Source organism: Anabrus simplex, chromosome 1 (genome assembly GCF_040414725.1).
Source record: "Anabrus simplex isolate iqAnaSimp1 chromosome 1, ASM4041472v1, whole genome shotgun sequence".
Lineage (NCBI taxonomy): Eukaryota > Metazoa > Arthropoda > Insecta > Orthoptera > Tettigoniidae > Anabrus > Anabrus simplex.
In genome coordinates, this window is record NC_090265.1 from 17,305,365 (window position 1) to 17,330,917 (window position 25,553).

The window sequence follows — 25,553 nt, forward strand, 5'->3', positions numbered from 1 at the left end:
GTCATCTTTTAATGTCACACAAGAATCCGCTAAAGATAGGGCCTAGATACCTCAAATAAATTAGAATACTGTACTGTCATCATCATCATCTTCATTTCACGTTTCCACCTTCCCGGGTCGGGTTGTGAATCAGGGACCTCCATCGCTGCCTGTCTCTCCACCACTCTTCTCCTTATTTAAGTACATCTTCTGGTTTTCCTCCCCTCTTCTCTATGCACTCCCACACTGAATCTGTCCACCTCTTTCGGGGTCTTCCTTGTTGTCCCTTTCCTGTTAACTTCTCTGAAAAAGATTTTTATGGCACTCTCTCTTCTCCCATTCTCATCAGCCCATATCACTTTAGCTTTATTATTTCTATCCTGTCTTGAAGTTTCAAGATTCCTATCCTTTTCCCTATCTCTTCATTTCTAATTCTATCCTCTCTGGTCTTGCCCTTGATACCACTTAGGAATTTCATCTCCGCTGCCTGTATTCTACTCTCCTCTTGTTTTGTTGTAGTCCACGATCCAGCTGCAATAAGTTAGTATGGGTTCATAATAGGTTGAATATAATACTTTCTTATATTTCTTTGGGACATCTTGGTTCCATAAGATACCCTTTACACCCTGGTAGAAGCTGTTTGCTTGTTGTATTCTTTCCATCTTCTGTGTTCACACTTCCCAAGTACTTGAAACTTTTAACCACTTCCAGAATTTTACCATTCAGTTTTATCTTTCCCCTTCCTTCCTTCTATCTCCTTGTCATCACTATTGTTACTTTTCTCTGTGCTTACTTTCATCCCAATTTTTTTTAATCTCTTGATTCCATACCTCTACTTGTTTTTGCACTTCTGTTTCCTCATCACCCCATATCACTATATCATCTGCAAACAACATGGCTTTTGTTGCGTCTTCCCAATCTCTGTTTAAGGTTCTTATGAATTTCATCCATGACTAAGATGAATAGTGTGGGGGATAGTACACTTCCCTGTCAGAGACCAGTTTCACCTTTAAACCATTTTGTTTTTCCTATACTAGTCTTCACACTACTAACACAATTTTTGTACATAGCTTTTATCATTTGCACTTTCACTCTGTTAACATGGTTGTGTTTTTCCTTAATGTGTCTCATACCAACTGTGTGGGCACACTGTCATAAGCCTTCTTGAATGTCAATAAATGTCATTACAATGTCTTTTCCAAACTCCCATCTTTTCTCCATCATATGTCTTAATGTAAAGATCAGGTCAAACATTGATCTGTCTTTCCTAAAACCATTTCTTCCATTTCTCCTTTTAGCTTCCTCCTCAGTCTTCCTTCCAATACTCTCTCAAATATCTTAGCTACATGGGCAATAAGGATGATCCCTCTGTAGTTATTGCATTCCTTTTTATTACCTTTTTTAAATATTGGGATAATTAAACCATTTCCCCACTCTTCTGGGATCTCTTTCTTTCTCCAGATTATTCTAAATAATCTATACAGCCACTGTAGCCCTATTGGTCCTGCTGCTTTTATCATTTCCATAGTTACTTCATCCACTCCTGTTGCTTTACCACTCTTCATCTTTTGTATGGCTTCCTCTATTTCTAACATCAATATCTCGTTTTCTTGTTCTTCTTCTTTCCCCATTGTTTCTTCTTGCTCCTTCTCATCTACCAGTTCACTGTATTTAATACAGTAGAAGTCCGCTATAGCGAGTGCGGCATATAACGAAAACTCCGTTATAGCGACGACCTTTTCTGTCCCTTCAAAATTCCTATATTAAATTATGTATCGTCCTTCGCTTACAGCGAGAACCCTATCACTGGCGCATCCGTTATTACGAGCGATTACACGAGCGCGCGTTTTCCGTTACCGATATTTATGCACCACAGCGATGATATTGCATGCGATCAATTACGTTCGGCATCGTTTCCTCGCTATGTGCACTAGCGATTTCTCTCGTCGATATTCAAAGGCGATGTTGGAGTCGATTAGTAATACCCGTCGGCTAACGGTTATACCGTTAAAAATTAAGGCTGACTAAACGACCGCTTAATTTTGAGGCTAAATACTGCACTTAAGTAAGAATGGGATACACCTTAAGATATGGCAGAGTGCTTAATTGATTTCAGAGGTTAGTTTATATTTTGTCGCGTCTGGTTCAATTACGGAAAGGCTATTATGAAAATTTATACGAGAAAGTTATAATTTCTCTACTGGCGCTTGAAGTGTGTTTTCATCGTACGTATAGTACGATTAAGTTAGGATACGTGACGCTGTTTGAATAAGAAAACTGAAACGTTTGCAACAAAATGCGATCGATCACCTTCGGTACGGTATAGTTTTTTCACTTTGTGTATTTGCGAGCTCTCTCATTGACATTCAAAGGCGATGTTGGAGTTGATTGGTAATACCCATCGACTGCTGTTCTCTAAAGAAAACTCGAAATGAAAGAGGATAACATGTTTTCGTAATAAATGCGTAAATAACGTGGCCGATAGCAGTTGTTAACTTGTAAAAATAAACACTGAAGTAAACGATATCTTAATTTTAATGTTATATACGGAAATTAAGTAAGAATGTGATACACCTCAAGAATATGGCAGAGTACACTGATTTCAGAGGATATTTCATATCTTCTCACGTTTAGTTACGGCTATTTACATGTAAATTTTTCGCGTGGAGGTTCTATATGCGTTTCAAATATGTTTTCATGATAGGCTACGTATATGGTTAGGTTAGGTGACACTGTTTGAAGAAGAAAGCTGAGGTGTTTGCCACATAAATCTCTGGAGTGATACCGTATTTTTCCGAATCCAAGACTTTTTTCTCAGAATCTCATGCGAAAACTCAAGGGTTGTTGCATTCGCGGCCTAACAGTAAGTTAATGGATACCACTAGCAACTACCGCGGTAACCACGCTGCTTCTTTTCACACGCGCAGAACTCGTTGACAATAAACGACCGTCTCTTTACTTCACATCGCTAGCCACGACAACCGGTTGTGCAGTGCCTGTGTGTTTCTCAAATCTGCAGAATGGCATCAAAACATGCGACCCTTCGAATTCTTAGAAAAGCCATGGCTACTCAGTGGCAGAGTCATAACGCGTCTATTGTACTTGACGCTTAGTAAAATTAAGGTTTATACACAGCAGGAATATTTTCGTGATGGATAGTCGTATTGTAAAGATACGTAGAAAAGATATTGCCGGCAAATTTTCAACAGATTCTAAGTCGATATTATGATGCCAATTTTAAGTTAATGTGTATTAAACACTCGGAAATGTAGAATAATTGTGCAGCTGCAAGAAAATACGGCATAGGCTTAACTAAAGCCAATATTTGACGTTAGCGTGAAGACAAAGAGCTAAAAAAATGTGTACTGCACAAAAAATGCATTCAGTGGTCCGCAACAAGGACGCTTTAAAGAAGTCGAAGGTGAAATTGTGAGGTATGTGCACGAAAAACGCAAGGGCGGAATGGGCATACCTTGGCGCAATAAACTCGTTCGTTGACTTTCAAAGTTCGCGATTAGGCCTATAGATCGCTAGCCGCTGAATTTGGCCGAACCCGACAAGCGAGACGTGCGTGTAGCGGTAGCCGGTTATATCTGACGCTGCGTAAAAGTAACAGTTTTATAGACAGCAAGAATAATTTTCTGATGGATCATTGTATTGTAGAGACGCATGGAATAGGTATTGCTGGAAAATTTTCAACGAGTTCTCTTCGGTATTATGATGTCAATGTTGAATTTTTTGTCCTTGAACTCGCGGAAATAAATAATTGTGCAGCCGCCAAAAAAAGAAATACGGTGTGACGAAAGTCAATGTTCGGCGTCTAAAAATAGTCTAAAATGCGTAGGCATACTGTACAACAAGGCATCCATATGATTTTACACACTTCTTTTTGAGCCTGATTTAAATTTTTTGAAGGGAAAAGTGGGGTTCATCATGGATTCAGAGAAATACGCTAGGCCTACTATATTCTTTTCAGAAATAAATTAAACATACACTTTCACCTAGTATCGGATTACGAAAACTAACGAACACGTAAGCCGTAGTGTGGATATCTGCGGAAACACAAGTTTTGAACAAACTGATTGCCATTTCATACCGATTTTACTGTGCATGACTGGTTTTCCGACTTTTATACAAAAATTGGATATAACGACAATCCGTTACGAGTGAATTTTTCGCTGTTGTGAATTCTCGCTATAACGGACTTCTACTGTATTTAGCATTTTGAGAAGTATTCTTTCCATCATTTTAGTATGTCATCTCTCTGCATCAATATCTGCCCTGTTTCAGCTTTTACAAATTTGGTATCTTCCCTACTTCGTAAACTATTCTTCACCAAACCATACAAAACCTTTTTACTTCCCTGTATATCCTCCTGCAAAGTTTCTGTGAAACTTTCCCAGCTCTTCCGTTTCTCTTCTTGTACTATTTTCTTACATACCTTTTTGGATTCTTTATATTTCTGCCAATTCTTTCTACTATTGCTGCCTATCCACTTCCTCCAAGCCATTTATTTCTCTTTAACTGCTTCCTTTACCCTGCTGTTCCACCAAGTAGTCTCCTTTTCCTTTTTCTTCCCTGATAGTCTTCCACAGGTGTTTACTGCACACTGTACAAATCCATTTCTGAAACATGTCCATTCCTCTTCCACACTGTTCAAGTCATCTTTGGGAATTTGTTTCTTCTGATCCTCTTGAAACTTTTCCCTTATTTCTTTCTCTTTTAACTTGCATCCCTTTATTTTTCTTTCCCTTTTGTCTATTAACTTTGTTATTTTACCAAGTCTTAATTTGGCTACCACCACTTTATGGTCACCTTCGAAATCTGTGGTTGTATCGGCTACCCAGTTCTCTCCAGATTAATGTGCGACGGGAATCGTTCTGCAAACTGAAGCGGGATTCATCTGTGAAGAGCATATGCCTCCATTCATTCACGGTCCAGTTTCGATGTTGACGGCTCCACTGTAAACGGGCCCATCTCTATGCTGGAGTGAGCGGGATGCACACCGCTGGACGTTGGGCAAACAGCCCTGCTGTTCTGAGCCTCCGGTACACTGTTTGTTGGGAAACGGCAACCCCTGAGACGGCTGCAAGCACCGCCGACTATTGTTTTGCAGGTGCACTCCGATTTCATCGGGCGGCTAAGGCCAGATATCGGTCCTGTTGTGGGGTGGTTACCCTTGGTCGACCTGGTACTCGCCTGCGACTAACATCTCCTGTGTCTCGATATCATCTCCAAAGCCTGGAAATGACACTTTTGGCACATTCAAGGATACGGCGACTTCGGTCTGTGTCTGGCCTGCTTCCAGGCTGCCGAGTATTCTACCCTGCAAAACGGGGTCCAAGTGGCGTCGTTGTGCCATTATGTTGTCACGTTCACCACAAGGCTACACTCGGCACACTATAACAGGGCAAACACGACTGAGGGAATATGGGGCGCAGGCACTGGCTGTGTTTACCTTGCGGAACGCCGCTAGTCAAAGCAGGGAATACTCCTTTCTATACAGAGCGAACACGTAAGGTTGGTAGGTGCATATGTCGTGCGATTTGCGGTCTATTTCCTGTTGCCTTGCTTACTCATAACTTATGCTTAACTTTTGGACACTAGTGTATTTCACTTACCATGTCATTCATCGTCGCTTTCTTCCGAAGTCATCTGTGATGAATCACTCGGGTTTTTGGTTCCCAAAGTGATAAAGTTGTTTTCTTGGTACACCGTAATTCTTCTTTCTGCTTCCGCCAGTGATGCACGTGTGATGGTGCTATGGAAATTTCATGATATGCAGCATGATTGCCGTTATTTTTGGCAAATTCTATTAAAGACCATTTAAATTGTGTGTTGTAAGTACTGTTTTTCGTTCCCATCACATCACTGACTAACACTTTGCAGAACAATTCACTCATAAGAATACTGTTGAAAGCGATTGCTGTATGTGTGTGAGTTACAGCTGATAACAAGGGCGGGTTATGTCTAGCAGTCACGGCCGTGTTCTGACCCCGGGCACTCAAATGTTGAGTAATCTGTCACTTCCTCCTCTCCTAGAATGGGAAACATGAACTGGAATTTTGAAACTAGTTCCCAATTTCCGTACATCAGCATGAATCATGAAGACGAGGTAAGTCCGTGGTTTGTAACTAATGGAAACCGTAGATAAAATAGGGGGTGGGGGAGGGAGGGGGAATCTGCGAATTTTTTTTTCTTTCCAAGTTTTCATTCTAAAAATCAGGGAGAGAAAATTATGTGAGTAAATATGGTACATACATACGTACATACATATCAAACACTTTGGTCATGGAAATGCTAGTTTTGGTACAGTTTTTTCAGGTTATCACAGAAACCATGAATGTATTTGTAGATGTAAATATACTGTGTTTATTTTTGACTCAGGTTAAGTCAGCCCCTCCTCCTGGGCCAGCTCCTGGCATACTTCAAGCCGTCCAGTACCATGGAGAGGAGTGATGCTCTCTTCTATGCTGGGGGTATTGTCCTATTCATGGCTTTTGGTGCATTGCTATACAACCACTACCTCTTTGCCTCGTTCCACACAGGAGTTAGGATACGAGCAGCCTGCTGTTCTCTCATCTACAGGAAGGTAAGATGGAACTCGCTGTTGAACACCATAGTGAAGGATTACATTTAAGGAGCATCATCACCACCAGTTTTCCTTTTGGGTCCCCTGTTGAACTAAGTCAGACATTGGTAATTTAAAAGAAATCTAACCTTAACATTAGGCCAGTTGAGGTTAGATGTCCTTCTTTGCCCCAAGCTCAGAAATCTGTCTACGCAGCAGGTATTAAGGGTAATAAATGTGTCACTGCTGCACATCAGGCGACAGGTAGCCGACCTGAGTTTCCTCCACAGGATCTTAAATGGGCATTATGGCTTGGAACATCTTTTCTCACTCTTCTCTCTTCTGTTCTTTCTCGCTCCATCAGAATCCACCTTCTCCACATTTCCCACGCTTAGCACTCAATACTCCAACAATCTTTCGTAAACTGCCTCCCACCTCTCTTTAACACTATTAATAGGAGATAAGATATAGCATCAAATAAAAGTACATTCGAGAGGGGTTTAAATAGTCTCTTAAGGATAAGTTGATTGGAAGTGGTTATACCGCCATCTTGGCCCATGACAACTTGGCTGTGAACTTGGACATTCTCATGGTTTTTGATTTGGACAGTTGTTAGCAGGTTGTGTACCTGATCTTGTTATCTTTTGTTATGTTTGTTACATTTTATTATGAATGTTTACATTTGTTAATTAGTCTGTTGACAGTACTAGTGAAATTGGCTCATTGCAGTTGTATCTTGTGCTTCGTGAATAAATAAAAAACATTACGTTGTACCGACACAGGTCTTATGGCAACGATGGGACAAGAAAGGGCTAGCAGTGGGAAGGAAGCGGCCGTGGCCCCAGCGCTTGCCTGGTGTGGAAATGGGAAACCATCTTCAGGGCTGCAGACGGTGGGGTTTGAACCCACTATCTCCCGAATGCACGCTCCTAAATCACTCGGTTTCCTCTTAAATAGCATGGAAATGGCTCACATGATATATAGTGTAACTAGTCCTCGGTACAATGATTAAATAAATGATTCATTTGCTTTGTTAACATGGATGTTGTTTGGGCTGGGGTCTATCTGGAATTTGCATCATCAGTTTAGCGTAGACGAGTTTGTGTGGTAACCAGACAACCGGTGTTCGTCATCTTCTTCCTCACGTCATTACGAGAACTCTGCTTTCTATATACACTAGGTAGAAACAGTGCTGTTTTAAATGAGTTTCCACTGTCTTGACTGGTGTTTCATCTAGGTCACAGCAAAGCCCCTTACACATATAACGTATTTTTCTCATAATACATATGTGGTGAATACTGATGGTCATAAAATTGTGTGCTATGTCAGCGACCATTTTATCAAAAATAGATCTTAAGAGGTGGGATTACCGGGCGAGTTGGCCGTGCGGTTAGGAGCGCGCAGCTGTAAACTCGCATCCCGGGAATAATGGGTTCGAACCCCACTGTCGGCAGCTCTGAAGATGGTTTTCCATGGTTTCCCATTTTCACACCACGAACCTGCTACGCTGGCGTAGCAGGGGGAGAGGTGATACTCCCATGTGGCGCGTCCCAGATGGCGGATAGGGGGGTCCTAACCAGCTTGCCGGCGGACTTGAGGGAAATAAACTACCTCTCGCAGACCAAACACACTAACCCCTGCGGGTGGGGGAGGCACATGTAGAATACACCCACGGTATCCCCTGCCTGTCGTAAGAGGTGACTAAAAGGGGCGACCAAGGGATGATTGTCTTGGAACCATGAAACTACTTGTGATTAGTACCACCACGCAGAGAGCATCATGGGTCGCTTTTACTTGTGTGTAGTACCACTGTATTAGGCACCAAATAGGTTTGTGATTAGTAGCACACAGGAGCACCGTGCGGTCGGCTTTTGCAGTACCTGTGATTAGTACCCACTATATGAGGAACACCACGGGATAGGGGAAAGTCCCTGTGGTTAGTACTCTTATGTGATGAACACCATAGGTTTGCGTTGCCTCTAAAAGGCGCCGCAAAGTGAGAAAAACATAGGTCTGTATTATACAGTATGTCGAATTTCATAACCTCTGAGTAGTATAATAATGTGTGGAATACCGCAAGTTTCTGCTACTTTTGATTGGTACCGCAACAGGACAAATACCATGGTCTACTTTCCTAGCGATCAGTACCGTTATGAGGGGCTGATAACTTGGATTTTGGACCCCCTTTAGACTGCAAGCATCATCGTTTCAGTGTTATGCTATAGCAGCAGTCCCTTGGTCAGTAATCCTATTCTTTTACGTCAGTTTGTGTGAATGTAAAGCATTGTGGGTCGCATCGACTGATTGTTTTAAATTCATGTCCATCCATTCATTCTTCGTTCTCACGCTTTGAATTCTGGTCAGTGGAGAATTTTAGACTTTTAATTTGTCATTCCATTTCGTCTCATTTCGTACCATTAAGGGCCGATGACCTCGATGTTAGGCCCCTTTAAACAACAATCATCATCATCATCACACATTTTCACACCAGGCAAATGTAGGGGCTGTACCTTAATTAAGGCCACGGCCGCTTCCTTCCCCTTCCTAGGCCTTTCCTGTCCCATCGTCACCATATGGCCTAAAAATCTAATGCTCCCTCATATTTGACCAAGTCCTTTGTTCAGATGAGTCAAGTGCACGACCGGGACAATAGGTTTACAGCTAACACCCTTCAGGTTCCACAGCATCGTACGGTAAAGTGCAGTAAGTCGTTCATTGTCACTGCCTCTCAATTATACAACGATCTTAAACTATATGAAATTCAGCAAAGTAGTGTGGGAACTCAGAAAAAGTCTCTTAAATACCGCTACCTTTCCACTTATTAAGCCATGTAAATAGCTGCCTCTGTGGATCAGCGGTAGAGTGTCGGCCTCCGGATCCCAAGATAGCGGGTTCAAACCCGGCAGAGGTAGTCGGATTTTTGAAGGGCGGAAAAAAGTCCATTCGACACTCCATGTCGTACGATGTCGGCATGTAAAAGATCTCTGGTGACACATTTGGTGTTTACCCGACAAAATTCATTAAATCTCAGCCATAGACGCCCAAGAGAGTTTCGGTTTACTCGGTCTGCCATCTAGTGGTGGCCTAGAGTAAAACGGAACGTCGAAATTGACGAGCAGACAGCCAGATGGCGTCAAATTGAAATGTCTGCACACGGTAGCTGAGGCCATACGATTATTATTATTATTATTAGCCATGTAAATGAATTTTCACCAAATTAATTAAATAGTACAAAATATCATAATCCCCTAGATACATTTTAGATGCTCAGTTTTACTCTTAATTCAACCTCGGCTTTAAAATTCTTAGCTTTCTCTTTCGTCTTCTGTTCCTTGTTAGTATAGTGTATGTTTATGAAATGTTAAAAGTATTATTGTAACCTCCTAGATGTTTAGTTTTTAATCTTATTCTTATATCCTCAGTAGGAAAATGTATCTTACGCTTTTTATGTATTCTTTTATTAGATTTTGTATGTTAGGTGTTACATTTAAGTTAAAGTGGCAGTTAGTTACAGCCAAAGGGACCTCTGGTCCTACTTGTAATTAACTTTAAATAAATATATTTCTATTTCTATGTGTGTCAGTACGATGTAAAGCAGCTAGCAAATAGAGGTGGGATTATCTTGTATCATGGCATAGGAATGAAATGGAAATGACGGATGGCTTTTAGTGCCGGAAGTGTCTGAGGACAAGTTTGTCTTACCAGATGCAGGTCTTTTAATCTGATGACCCGTAGGCGACATGGGCGTCGTGATGGGGATGAAATTATGATGAAGACGACACATACACCCAGCCCCCCATGCCAGCAAAATTAACCAATTATGGTTAAAATTCCTGACCCTGCCAGGAATTGAACCCAGGACCCCTGTGACCAAAGGCCAGCACGCTAACCATTTAGCCATGGGGCCAGACATGGCATAGGAATATTGTGCCCTGGATCAGCTGCCATATTGTTGGACATAGATCATGGTGCTACGTACCGGTATTTCTTTCATTTTATGGGAACTCTTTTTCTCCCTTGTGGGTGCAGTGAAAGGGTTCATCATCCATACCCCCTGCATGTCTTAAGAGTCCACTAAAAGGGGAACTACTAAAGAATCTATACTCGCTCTCTCATTCTTCTAAGCCCAAAAGCAAATCCATGAGTCTGTGCTTTTCTGTGTAGCGGAGAAATTTACATGTACAGTGACACCTTGTTAAGACGTTTCTGCAGGGGACAAGGAAAAGGAATGTGTTAAGTGAGAAAACGTACTACTGAATATACAAATAAAAACTATCCAACAGGCATATGAAAACACTAGATACGATTTTATCCGACATGAGGGCGTTTCAGTATTAAGTTAAAACAATTTAAAATTACATTTCTATTTAATTAAAATTGGTACCGGTTTTGACCAGTATTATTCATGGTCATCATCATCCAATTACAAATAAGTGTAAAACAATGAATAGAAAATAAATTGCAAAGTTTAAATAATTCTTTTTGGTTTCTGCTAGTGAAGCACTAAAATATTTAACCCTCTTGGAGCCAAGAGCTGATCTGGTCGGCCGCTCCCCATCAGCTGGAAGAGGCCAGAGCTCCGCCTCCACTGTACTACTGTTAAGTGCCAGGCCGTTTTTCAGTGGAAATACATGTATTTTAAAATTCGCGTATATCTACCGGTGTATAGCAAATACCGGCGTGAAAATTTCTACATATCGACTACGTAGAATAAGAAACTGGTTTGGAGTGACATAAAGAGTCAAAGACGTTTTATTGTTGACTTATAGTTGTCGATAACGTTTATTTTTAGGAAGAGAGAAATATTTTCGCACTTTCTCTCTCAATACCTACTTTGAAAAAAATAATTTACGATACAAAAGAATATACGTAATTATGTATAATGTATTTATAAATACAATTCTATAGAATAACTAATTTGAACGAGAAAAATAAAACCGTAAAAATTAAAAATTCAAATATATGTCACTAATAAAAACAAGACAATTTTACTCACCGATAAAATTCGCGTGTATGTATCGATTTTTGGCAAATACTGACAAATTTTCTACGTGCGGACAACACAGTATTAAAATAATTCTGAATTATTAAATAAAAATAGTAGTTTATATTACAGTTTTTATTTTCAGAAAAAATAGTTTCTCGTTTTCGGTTGTAGTATATATTAGAAAAATAATTTTACAATACAACAGAATTTACGAAATTAAGAAATGTATGGCACTAAAGCCGTGATTTGCTTTGACCTACTAACCGACCGCTGCTCAGTTCGGTACCTGCAGTTTACGAGGTGAATCACGGTCAGTGAGACGGATCCTCTCAGTAATTATTCTTGGTTTTCCAGACCGGGGTCGCCCTCTCACCCTCAGATATCTCCTCAATTGCAATCACTTAGGGTCACTTAGATTGAGTGAACCTCGAACCAACCCTCAGGACTAGGCGAAAATTCTTGAGTTGGGCGAGAATCGAACCCATGACCTCCGGGTGAGAGGCAGGCACGCTACACTTGGCCCGCGGAGACCGGCATTTAGGTAATGATAGAGGACTATATGTCACTATAAGGTTTAACAGAGAGTAAGTGAAAAGTAAATTGAAGTATGATATGGGCGGAGAATCAGATGGTAAGGCATGTGCGTGTAAATATAGCCAAAAAAACACAAATAAGATGCACAGGTAAAAATGAAGTTTAGTTGAAGCTGTTGGATGCAGTAGATGGAGCACTATAACACATAAGGGAGTACTGTGAGTTGAGATTTCAAAGTTATGTAGAAGTCTAAAGTCAAATATGTATTTTTAATTGTAGTTTATGAGGCATTGTATAATTTTAAGTATCAGTAATGCGTGTCTATGAAGAAGTCCTAGATCAAATACGTTATTAAGACATACACGTTAGAGAGCACTGTGTGTGAAGAAGAATCAAATACGCACTTAAATGTAGTACACAGTAAGTACTTGAAGAGTTCAGTTGCAGTTAATGAGGCACTGTATAATTTTAGAAATTAGCACTGCGTGTTGATAGATCCAAAATTTATTATGTAAAAGTCGTAGATCAAATACGTACTTGAAGTACGGAGCAAGTTCTTGAAGAGTAGATCGGCACTGTGCTTCCGAAAGTTACATAAGTTACGTAAGCGTTTACGCAAGTTAGATCTAACGAGATGACCCTTCAATACTTGTTGATGCCCATCCTCCTGATGAAGCTGGTAAGCAGAAACAAGCTCATTGGGTTATGAAAAGAAATGGTTATTTATTTATTTATTTAGCGTATGGTGCTACAGTTGACAATCGACAGGCACAAAAAAAAAAGCGACTCCATATACTGTACATTAAAAAAATATGTACATACAAACTCCACATTAAAGAGGTTAATGTGGGGGTCTTTCAGTCTCTTATAGACGAATGTCCAGCTCTTCCAGCCAAGACAGTGCCTCAGGGGTCACTCGATGAATGTCCTCAATGGAACCAGCAAGAGCTCGCAGAGGGCAGTCCTTCAAAATGTGCAGGATGGTTTGCACTTCAACACCACACTCACAAGCCCTAATGATGCAGATCAGAAGCACTTCTTCCAACTCCGCAGCGTATCCTGTTGAGTGTGGTCCAGGTGGAGCGAGGAAGGTTGAACCCAGGCAACTTTGTAGTTCGATCCCTGATGTTGACAATGCCATGCGGGTGTGATTGAGACCATTCGTGTTTCCTTATTTTATCAGGCTTGAAATGTGAATTAACTAATTCCTTTGTCGTCTTCTAGGCAGGTTTCTGTGACTTGAGTCCCGTTATGGGATTTTCATCTGTATCCTGATGTATTGGGAGATAACTGTTCTTCGCTATCCTGGTCCACAGTCTAACAAGGGTGCTTTGCCGTCTGATGTGAGGCAGCTGAATGTTGCTTAGTAATGGTAACTGTTGAATAGGAGTAGAGCGCAATGTAACTGGGTGCGAGAAAAGAAATGGTGAAGAACTGGGTGCGATGAGGAGAGAATCTACTTATTTAATGACAGCGGTGTATGAAGGGAGTTCAGTATATAATGCAACACTTTTTCTTTTCTAAAATAAGGCTAGTTTTATTGAGGATTCAAATACACCATGTTATTCCTCAATCCTTTTGCTACAGTACCCTATTTTTCAACATAATCTCCGTTCAATGCTACGTCCTTACACCACCGTAAAGTTAGGGACTGTATGCCTGCATGGTATTAATCGACAGGTCGATTTCAGAGCCATCGTCGTGCTGCATCGATAACTTCCCCATCATCCCGTGGAGTGCATCCTTCATTGGACCAAACAAGTGGAAGTCAGAAGGTGCGAGATCTGGGCTGTAGAGTGGATGAGGAAGAACAGTCCACTGAAGTTTTGTGAGCTCCTGTCGGGTGCACAAACTTGTGTAAGGTCTTGAGTTGTCATGGAGAAGCCTTGCCGTGCTTTTGTCCACTGCCAGGTCTCCATACAAATTCTGCAAGCTCCTATGAATATCTGTGATGCCCTGGTTTTTTGCCAAAAAAACTCAATAACTGCTGTCTGTTCGGTCTGAACCTCCATTACAGACGCTATTTTGAAGGCTAGCTTTAGTGCTGCCACCTGGCGGAAATTAATGAAACTCTATGAGATGAAGTGGTAGTATTCAAAGATGTCCCAAACAAAATTCCAATTTTTAAAAACCGAAATTGGCCTAGAAATAAAATGTGTTGCGTTACATATTGGAACACCCCTCATATGATGACGGGGAGATCGTCCTTGTCTTTTTGTGTTTCCCTGTTTGTCCTTGCCTCATCTTCCCACCCTGGCCTTTTATTATGTTTATTATAAGTATGTTCCTTTCATTGTTCCTATCTTTCTGTATGTACTAAAATTGCAGTTTGTGATAGTCATTGTAAAATGCTGGTCAATTAGTTGATCTCCAATGAAACAAGAGAGTGAGATGTTTCTGTGTTTTCTGTATTCTCCACAGTCTTTGAGGCTTAGTCAGAGCGCTCTGGGGGAGACAGCTGCAGGACAGGTTGTTAACCTCCTTTCCAATGATGTCAGCAGATTTGAGATTGTTCTTTTCGTGGTGCAATATGTATGGACTTCTCCAATCCTCACCATCATTGTGGCTTACCTCATGTGGGCAGAGATTGGCTGGCCGTGCTTCATGGGCTTGCTTGCACTCTTTGTGGTGGTCCCTTTGCAAGGTAGGAGGAACATTTCTATCTTCATTGTTATTTTAACATGTTGGGCACCACAGCAGAGTTTTGGGCAGTGTGCTGTTGAAGGTCAGTTGTGTTACACTGGTACTACTTAAAGAGGGAACTACGTAGCATATTTCTACTGTGTGTCGCCATATGGCACCACAGTATTCTTCCAAAGTCATTGACTGGTTAATGGTGGACTGTGTGTAGTAGGCTTCGGCACGGCGGCTAGTTTTAACTAACCTTGCAGCTCTATATTTGGGAGGTGGAGGGGCGGTCCCTAGCGTCGGCTGTCCTGAGAATCGTTTTTCCGTGGTTTTCCATTCTCCTGCACTAAGGCGAATACCGGGACAGTTCCTTTATGGGCCACAGCCGCACTCACCTCACCTTCTCCGTAAAACACTTCACCAACACATATCTCCTTGGCCTGAGAGACGGCATGAAAACTTTTACCCAGCCAAACATTGTGGATTCCTTGTTCATCTGTAATTTAGCAGTATAAAGAAATGTAATAATAATGCTATTTGCTTTACGTCCCACTAACTACTTTTACGTGCCAGTAAATCTACCGACATGGGGCTGTCGTATTTGAGCACTGAGCCAGGATCGAACCTGCCAAGTTGGGGTTAGAAGGCCAGCGCCTTAACCGTCTGAGCCACTCAGCCCGGCATAAAGAAATGGAAGACATAGGTGATGTAGTAGGTGAAAGCAGAATGATGAATGAATACTTCCTTGGAAGGGCTGCCTATCGTTATGACAATTTATTCTGGCTTGCGTGTTAAGGCCACAGAAATGGTGTCAGAGAATTTAAGCCGTATAACAACACACTACATCTACAAAACGAAAGTAAATGCTAGTACAGTAAAATCTTGTTAATTTGAAGTCATTGGGATGTAAAAATTGGACTTCGAATTACGTGATTTCGAATTAAGTGCCAATTTGTAATTCAGAAATGCCAACCTTTGCTGCATCACAAAGTATACCAAGACCCATTAATGTATGCAATCACCTTGATTCACAGTTTAAATCTTTAAAATGTCATGGGAAAAACTATTTCCGAAATGTATCCAACAAGGTGCATTTACATTATTCAAATAATGCACTCGGATAAATCACTGGCAAACATAACCTCATGCAATGAAAGAAAAAAAGCACATGATTCAAAGACGAGGAGAAATTATGCAGGCTCCCCTGTGCAAATGCTTTATTTTTTGGATTATTGTACTGTTTGCAGTTTTTAGATGCCTTGTACTTGCATGGAAAGTGCCCGACATCCTTAAAACGTCGTGGCTTATTGAACTTTCCTATAACGAGGGGAGGAAGTCTGTCACTCCCGTGTGTATTGCAACACAGTACAGTGACCCCCACCCTTGTACATTTTCCAGGCTGGCACTTCTGTCCTTTAAAACGATAAGTCCGTTTGGGCTCGGCATTAGAAAAATAATGCAGTTTCATCGGCATTGACAGTATTGTTCAGTGCGTACAAACTGATTATATGAGCTACGCTTTTTCCCCAACTCGGCATCGCCAGTGTTCGCAAATTCTCCCCACACACTGTCTGCTACGTGATATTGTGGCGTTCGCGTTCCTTAAAACACTGAATACAAAAGAATTACGATTTTAGTCAAACTTAGCAAATATGATGCACATTGTAGACACACTGAAGTGAGTGAAAGTATGGAAAGCTACCCGAGCACTTTCCAAAAGATGTTTTCTATCATGATGCGGATAAATTTTGAATTTACCTTTTTTTAAATGTAAATGAAGTTTTGAATTAAAAGTCTGGATTTCGGTAATGAGACCAACATTGTTCTTCAAATTACGAATTTTCCATATCTCAAATTGAAGAACTGAAATAACATGCAAAACCATACCTCATGTTTCCAGGAATGAGAGCTTCTTCGAATTAGGCAGAATTCTGAATTAACCAATTTCGAATTATACAGGTTGTACTGTAAAGGTACCTTCATCAATCAGCTTTCACTGTAATGGAACTTACGGACCCACATCTGGACAGTGATCACTTTCTCTTTGCCAAAAATAGAGTTAGCTGAGGAGCTACTTAATCGCAAGACACATTTTATTGGCAAGATTAGGGAAGAAAAGAAAAAGTATTGCAAATGTGAAGCTTAAATTGGTTAATGTGAGCAGTCTGAAAAATATTTTCGATCTAGTAGCATTATTTAGATTTAATATGAGTACCTTTTAGCATATTAATAATAAATCATTGTTATAGTGATTTAAAGATTATTATTTTAGTATTTGTTAAAGTTTTCATAATCATTTGGCTTACAGAATTTATGCTGGTTAGTTTGAACAATATGGAACAAGGCTCAACATGGAGATTAGCAAGAGGGTACTACAGGGCAATGAGTGTAAGAAACCTTGTCTGGAATAAAGACGTGTAAAGAGATAATGTACAAAATGTATTATACACCCGTATTGACTTATGTGGTTGAGAGCTGGACAGTGACAAGTAGGGAGGAGAGAAGGATTCAAGCCAGAGAAATGAAATACCTATGAAGTATGATAGGAGAAACAAGGAAAGAGAGATTGAGAAATGCAGATGTGAAAAAGGTCAGAATGGAAAACCTAAATGAGAGAATTGATAGGAGTAAAGTAAGGTGGTCTGGACATGTAAAGAGGATGCAGGAGAAAAGAATACCAAAACAGATGATGGAGATGAAGATAGAGGGAAAGAGAGTGAGAGGAAGACCTAGAACAAGGTGGATCAATCCAATTTTCTCAAGCAACCTCTTCATGCTAGCTTCTGATTTTGCCACCAAGGCAATGTCGTCTGCGAAGGCTAAGATGGATGATAAAGATGTTGTTTCCCATAGTGAACCTGAAATATTGGTTCCGAATGAGTAAATTTATAATACCAATATAGTTGGTCCGTTATTGGACATTATAAATTTTCCAGCTAACTCATTCCTGGTTGCCAGCGGAATCAACATCGTTATCATCTGATGGCCAGGCAGGTATCAGTCTTTGAAAATGAGACAGTCTCTCATAGTGCAGTGCAGTGCAGTGGCCTCATGCGTCTTGGTAGGTGTGCCATTTACCAACTGATGAGCCCAGCTTAGCACACTGGGGCAAAACGCTGGCAGCCAGGAATGAGTTAGCACTTGTCACATTGTGTGCTGCAGTAAATGCACTAGGGAATAGTGTTCCCCCGTTTCTAACTTTCCCTAGGGTGCATGCAAAAGATCACATGGGTGAAGGATCACCTCCTGGTATTAAAGTTGTTTGTCATCCTAGGGGCTGGATGACAGGAGACAATTTCGAGCAATTTTTATTTCATTTTAGGAAATGTGTTTCATGTTCTGAAGAGAGAAAAGTGCTGCATATTATGGACAATCACAAAAGTCATGTGACACCAAAGGGTCTAGATTATTGTAAGGATAATGGAATTGTCCTCCTTACATTACCACTGCACACAAGCCACAAACTACAGCCGCTCAACAGGACAGTGTTTGGGCCGCTGAAGGCTTATTATAACACAACAGCAGATGAGTGGATGATAAATCACCGAGGGTGCCTAATTTCCATGTACGAAATAGGAGAATTACTTGGGAAGGCATATCCCTTGGCATTCACCCCACAAAATGTAGTGAGCGGGTTCCAAAATACTGGAATTTATCCATTAAATAGGAACATATTTCGTTACGATGAGTTTTTAATCTCATACGTCACTGATCGTCAGGAAGGTGCCCGCAGCAGAGAAGAATATGTTGCAGATAGTGCTACCATTCAACAATTAGCCAAGTGTTGACAAGTAAATCTAGTTCTCAGCCTTCAGGAAGTGTAGACAGTGGAAAAATTGTGTCACCAGATGAGATACAGCCTTTTCCAAAGGCAGGTCCTAGGAAGAACACTGTGGGAAGGAAACCTAAGAAAATCTAGAATTTTGACAGACACTCCAGTAAAAAATGAAATACACCAGCAGTTTGAAGCTCATAATTCAAAGGAAAGGAGGCTGAATTTCAATGATAAAAAGGTGAATAAATCTAGGCTGCATTTCCAAAAGAAAATGAATCATCCAGCTCAGATGAGGATTTTAATATGGCGTTACATTCATACATTGATCCTACACCTGAAAACATTGAAACTTGAGACTTTGTGCTCATTAAATTTGCAAGCGAGAAGAACATTGTTTATTATGTTGGATCGATAGTAGTAGTGAACCGCAGTGACGTTGAATACAAAATTAAATTTCTGAAACATTGCGCAGGTGGTAAGACATTCATCTATCCCAAAACTGAAGACGTGGGTTATGTTATAGCTGAAGATATGGTTATGAAACTGGAAAAGCCAGTAACTGTTGGAGGAACACAGCGTGCTCATATGCAACTCATATTCAATATTGATTTTTCATCATACTGTGTCCTGTAGAGGTCTGTTTCAGGTCTCTATTGGAAAAATGTGTATATGCATTTTGTGCACAAGAAATATCTTTTTATGCTCACAGTTTCAGTTCCAATGATTTATATAATTTTGTACCACTGCTTACTGCAGTTCTGTAAATTTTCACGTACGCCTCAAGCCTCCCATATATGTACCTCAAACTTCCCTTCCTAAGGGTGGTTTGAGACATAATGTAGTGTGTCTATTTACGAATTATTTTTAGCTTTTGTTGAATATCTAACAGTTAAAAAAAATAACACACTCAAGAGGAAAGTATCGGGAACTGACTGCAACAGTTGAGCATTAAAAGAAATTCGGAAAATTTGTTTAAAAAAAAAAAAAAAAAAAAAGCAAATTTTTTCTCAACCCTTCCCTTCTTCCCCTACATGAGGGCACCCAGTCACATCGTGCAGGTTCGGGTTGACCAAGGAACACCAACCGTCGTATGGTGCGCCAAGCATTGCGGGATCCCATAACTTCGGCACCTGCCATCTGAGAACATGCACTGGAGAATCTACAACATCCTGTGAGTTCCCGCAATATCTTGATGACTTGCATCCGTCAGATTGGGGTCCATGCCGTGGTTGCCATTGACATCAGAACACCAACGCCTACGTTGCTCGGGATGCATGGACAGAGGACGACTGGCATCGCATCGTGTTCAGTGATGAGCCCTGCTTCTCCATAACCTCCGATGACCATGGTGTGCGTATTTGGCGGCGTCGAGGGCACAGGGCACAATTCCTATCCTCACCGCCATCCCTGACCTGGTCAATGACTGGAAAACAGGTTGTAGGTTTTTTCATATACATTACTCACACACAGAAATGAATAACTGCCCTCCTGAACAGAACACGAAGAAGAAGAAGAAGAAGAAGAAGAAGAAGAAGAAGAAGAAGAAGAAGAAGAAGAAGAAGAAGAAGAAGAAGAAGAAGAAGAAGAAGAAGAAGAAGAAGACTGCAACACTTGCATGTTGAACTACCAACTCAACAAAGTTCACATACTTGACTTCCAACACTCGGCTAACGACTTCACTACGTCTCATTAAAACAACTCCACTCAACTCCCAAGAATGCCTCTTTATAGACATTACCTGGCCAGGCTTCTAGAAGAATATGACACAACACGTTTTCTCGTAATTTTGAAAGTCTCCAACAACCTATTTACAATTAATGATTTTTTCTGTAACTTGTCTAACCCCTGTAAGTACCCTGAACCAAGAACTCATTCTACCATAAATTCTCACTGCAGTCCAATTGTCAACATAAATGCCAACAAGTCAGTCTTGAGACTAGTTTCAGCCATTTAGTGGCCATCTTGTCAGTTCTTGTTGCCTGACCAGTCCTCCAGCATGTCAGTGTTTGCTCTACATCAGACATTAGATATACTGTACATTTCACTATAGAGATTTATTTCATTGCCTGAGGTCGTAACTCAACTTAACGACATCGTATTATGACAAGAAGATCACAACCATAATTTTTTTTATTATATGTATTTTAATGTTATAATTATTCCTGCAACATTGTCTTTTTCTTATATACATATGTTCTGGTTATCACATGATTTGTTTAATTTTTATTTTGGCGGAAGATGGCCACTAAGCGACTGAAACTAATCCCAAGACTAATGCAATGTTATTTACTTGATATATTGTATTGAAAAGGTGGACCCTCTTGTCAATTTATTTCTTATACAGTAATTTATCATGGTTCTGCACATGCTAAAGGAGCACTTTCATTTAATGTGTTAACTTCGGACTGAGATTATGTGAAAATGGAAGTAAATTAAAATTTAAAACAAGTTTCGAAAAAGTATCTTATCATAAATTTTTGTACAATCGTAATTTGTGAAATATATTCCTTAAAAGCGGACCTTTCCTTATGTCGGGGTTTGTTAGAAGGGGGGTTTAAATATTTTTTTAATTTATTTCATTTCAGTATAGGCACCTAAGCCAAGGCTCTTCTTGGTGCAATACAAATAAATTACAATGGCAGCTATATTCACAATGTAATTACAAAATAAAATACAGTAAGTATATAATTTAACATGATGTAATAGATAAATTAGGACAAAGCTTCCTAACCATAATTACCATACTACTTCAAGTATTTAGTTACATTACTCTTGAAGATAGATAAAGTTGGTAACATTTTTATATTTTTTGGAAGCGAGTTATACATAGTTATAGAAAAATGCCAAAGAGAATTTTGACCGTAACTAGTGGAATGAATCTGATTGTAGTGAATATTATAAATAATTTTTTTGTTTCATAATTATGAATTAGTAATTACTGATGTGTTTGAGCGGACCAATTTGTTTTTAATTTTATAGATCATAACTATAGAAGCCTTTATGCGGAGGTTTGGAAGTGATAATATATTACAGTGTTTATACAGATCTTTAGTCAGTGTCAGAATGAGCAGTTTGAAAATTATTTTTAGTGCTCTCTTCGTAAGGACCTCTACCTTTCCAAATAATTCTTTATTACAGCATGCCCAGGCATGTATCATATAAGAGATGTGGCTTTCAATAAGAGCATAGTAAATACCCTTCAACAACCCACAAGAGAACTTATATCGTAATCTACTGAGGATACCAATCACAGGGATAATTTTATTACAAATAGTCTCCACGTGATTACTCCACGACAGATTTTCATCTATAATCAGTCCTAAGAATTTAGTACTGTGTACTTTCATTACTCTGTGATTGAAGAAAAGCAAATTTTTATCCAAATTTAATACATATAAAGGTTTGTGAAGATTTATGTAGTTTGTTTTTGTTAGATTTATCGTTAATCGGTTGGAATTAAGCCATGTTTCAAGTAATCGAATATCCTGCTGCATATTTTGTTCAAGTTCATGATTGCTAGAGCCTGAATAAAAAATACTAGTGTCATCAGCAAAAATGGATAGTCTTCCATTTAATTTAAGGTGACCAATATCATTAACCCATTCCAGTCTGGGCCTTAATATCCCTAACAAACGTTCTGGACTGGGCATTTTTAAGGATATTTAAAACATATCTCTGTACCTGTAGGATATATTCGAATGATTCTTTTTTCTTTGTGCTTGTTTGATCATCTAATTAATGAAAAACTCTGTTTGTATCATGTCAACTATCACTTGAGATTTTAAAATTGTTTATATATTACACCATATTTTGTGAATGGAGTAAAAGTCTGACGGATAACAAAGCATGCACAGTTTACTGAAATACTGTTATATTTACCCTATTTTGCTCATATAAAATGTGCATTGCAACTTCAAAACAACATAAATAATGGGTACGATATAAAAATAATAATTTTTCAATAGTAATAATTACAATAATGAAAATGGGAGCTGTTATGAAATTTTATTTTAATTGACAAATTTTGTCAAAAGTTACTCAAATGTAAAATTACTATTCCATATACCACAAAAGACTTCTGAGAAAGAGAAAATACAGTCTTCTAAACGGACAACTTCACTAATATGTAGACAATCTTGCGTATTCACGCAAATATGAAATACGCGGGAACATCCGCTAGGCCGTAAAATGAACTCTAATCATAATGAATGTAAGAAGTTGTTTCGAATTCATATGTCAATATGTTCATTTGCGCGTAAACTTATAATATATCATAAAATATCGAGAATATCACTTTCAAGTGATAAAAATCATTGTTATCCGTATTGAAGATACTGAATGTAGGATGCTAAAGGGTTTGTTTTTTCCACCTATTCAATACATATAAATTTTATAAATTAGGAATTTATTATTGATTCCACTTGAGACATGTTTCGCCATTCACTGAGGGCATCATCAGTCAAAAATATCGCCTCAAGGTAAAAAATCAGGTAACTGGTTAGTAGTTGACATGTACGAATTAATACATATTATTAATACAATTACAAAAATTAAGTATGGGAAATAGTTGTACAAAAGTGATGGTTGAACATATAGGTTATAGATGAAAATTCAGCACCAATGCCTAAAATTGACATAGTAGAGTTTGGCAGTGGTGCTCTGGTGAAACAGTTGATGCAATCATAGGAAAATAAAAAGTTTAAAAATATTTACATTATGACAAATAAGGGAGAAAAGGTGTAGTGTTCGGCGTCCTATGATTTCCTATGATTGCGTCAACTGTTTCACCAGAGCACCACTGCCGAACTCTACTATGTCAATTTTAGGCATTGGTGCTGACTTTTCATCTATAACCTATATGTTCAACCATCACTTTTGTACAACTATTTCCCATACTTAATTTTTGTAATTGCATTAATAATATGTATTAATTCGTACATGTCAACTACTAACCAGTTACCTGATTTTTTACCTTGAGGTGATATTTTTGACTGATGATGCCCTCAATGAAGGGCGAAACATGTCTCAAGTGGAATCAATAATAAATTCCTAATTTATAAAATTTATATGTATTGAATAGGTGGAAAAAACAAACCTTTTAGCATCCTAATATCACTTTCGTCAAGCACATGTTTGCCGCGAGAAGCCATGTCTTAGAGCTCACTGAGTGACAACATCTACTGATGCATGCTGATCGAAAATATCATAACTTCTCTGACTTAGACATATAGTACTGCCATCTGTTTAAATACTCTCGACCGGGCGAGTTGGCCGTGCGCGTAGAGGCGCGTGGCTGTGAGCTTGCATCCGGGAGATAGTAGGTTCGAATCCCACTATCGGCAGCCCTGAAAATGGTTTTCCGTGGTTTACCATTTTCACACCAGGCAAATGCTGGGGCTGTACCTTACTTAAGGCCACGGCCGCTTCCTTCCAACTCCTCGGCCTTTCCTATCCCATCGTCGCCATAAGACCTATCTGTGTCGGTGCGACGTAAAGCCCCTAGCAAAAAAAAATAAAATAAATAAATACTCTCGTAACTAATACATGAAGAAACATGATGTAACCACCAGAATGCGTGCCTAGCTCGTTCTCGATTTTTTTAGAAATTGTCAAACCTTACTACGGGCTATGCCCGCAGCGCGGCCTGAACGTAATTTCGGCCGCTGCGAGCATAGCTCGCAGTTAGACCGGAAAGAGTTAATGAAGATGAGAAACAATAAAGGTCCCAGCACAGAACCCTGAGGCACACCAATTGATATCACCTTTACATTACTCTGAGTATTATTACATGTAACAAACTGCTCCCTATTAGAGAGGTAATCAACAAACCAATCCAATGCAATACCTCTAATGCCTGCTATTTCTAATTCATGTAATAGAATTTTATGATCAACTGTGTCAAAAGCCTTTTTAAGATCTATAAATAAACCAGCTGTTAACATACCTGAGTCTAAAGCTTGTTGTAGTTTAATAATAATATCCTCAATAGCATTACTGGTACTCGAGTGAGGTAGGAAACCATACTGAAATTGATAAAAATATTTATTAACAAAAAAATCTAATAATCTTTTTTTAACCACTTGTTCAAAAATCTTAGATAAAGGAGGTAGTACCGAGATTGGTCTGTAATTACTTACATTAAATTTATCCATGCCTTTATAGATTGGTACAACTCTGGCGATTTTAAGTTTGGCTGGTACTTTACCCTCTGATAGAGATTTGTTAACTAATTTTGTGATGTGGGGTATAAGAAATTTAGAGAGTCTCTTTATAACAATATTACTAATACCAAAACAGTCTACACTACAACTGTTTTTAATATTATTAATTATTTGTTCAATTTCATTTTCATTAGTAGGGGTTAAAAACAAGGAATTAGATGGGCCAGGTTCAGTGTGAGGGTATTTCCACTGAGGAATGTTCTTAGCTAAAGACAGACCCATATCAGTGAAATAGTCATTAAATATAGTAGAAATTTGACTAGAGTCAGTCACCAACTTATCATTTACTTTCAATTGTATTTCTTCATTTTTACAGTTATTAGTTGTTAAAATATTATTAATAACTTTCCACTGATTATTTGTGCTGTTTAACTTATTGATATAATAATTATTTTCTAGATCTCTTTTCATTCTAGTAACCCTGTTATGTACGTCTTTATAGTCTTGTATTAACTGCTGTGAAATATAGCCACATCTTATACTAAATCTCATCTGTTATCTTTTAATTTTATAATATAAATAATTTTTTTGTTTGATTAAATTTAATAGCTCTGAAGTAAACCATGGGCAAAAGGGTCTAACTTTCTTATTTAGATTAGGACTTTCATTTTTAACTAAAGCAGTACTTTCTTTAAAATATGTCATTAATTTATCTGTTATGATATCTGAGCCATCCTCTTCATTTATAGTTAATGGCGTTTGAGGCATGTATTTTTCCATAGATGGGACACGGTATTTTGTAGGTTGCATTACATAATTTCTTTGTGTATTATTTTGGGTGTAATATTAATATCCAAGATTAATAAATTGTGATCACTCAGATCATTTATTACGTTATATATTTTGTATTTGCAGATT

At 39.1% G+C, this 25,553-nt stretch overlaps 1 protein-coding gene across 1 annotated transcript in view; it reads left to right on the forward strand.

Moving 5' to 3' along the window:
• LOC136883349 (probable multidrug resistance-associated protein lethal(2)03659) overlaps window positions 1-25,553 on the forward strand; it is a 274,390-nt gene that overhangs the window by 37,463 nt on the left and 211,374 nt on the right. Inside the window, exons 4-5 of the mRNA XM_067155603.2 lie at window positions 6,367-6,571; window positions 14,493-14,715. Coding sequence (XP_067011704.2) covers window positions 6,367-6,571; window positions 14,493-14,715 — 428 coding nt within the window. The remainder of the gene's footprint in view (window positions 1-6,366; window positions 6,572-14,492; window positions 14,716-25,553) is intronic.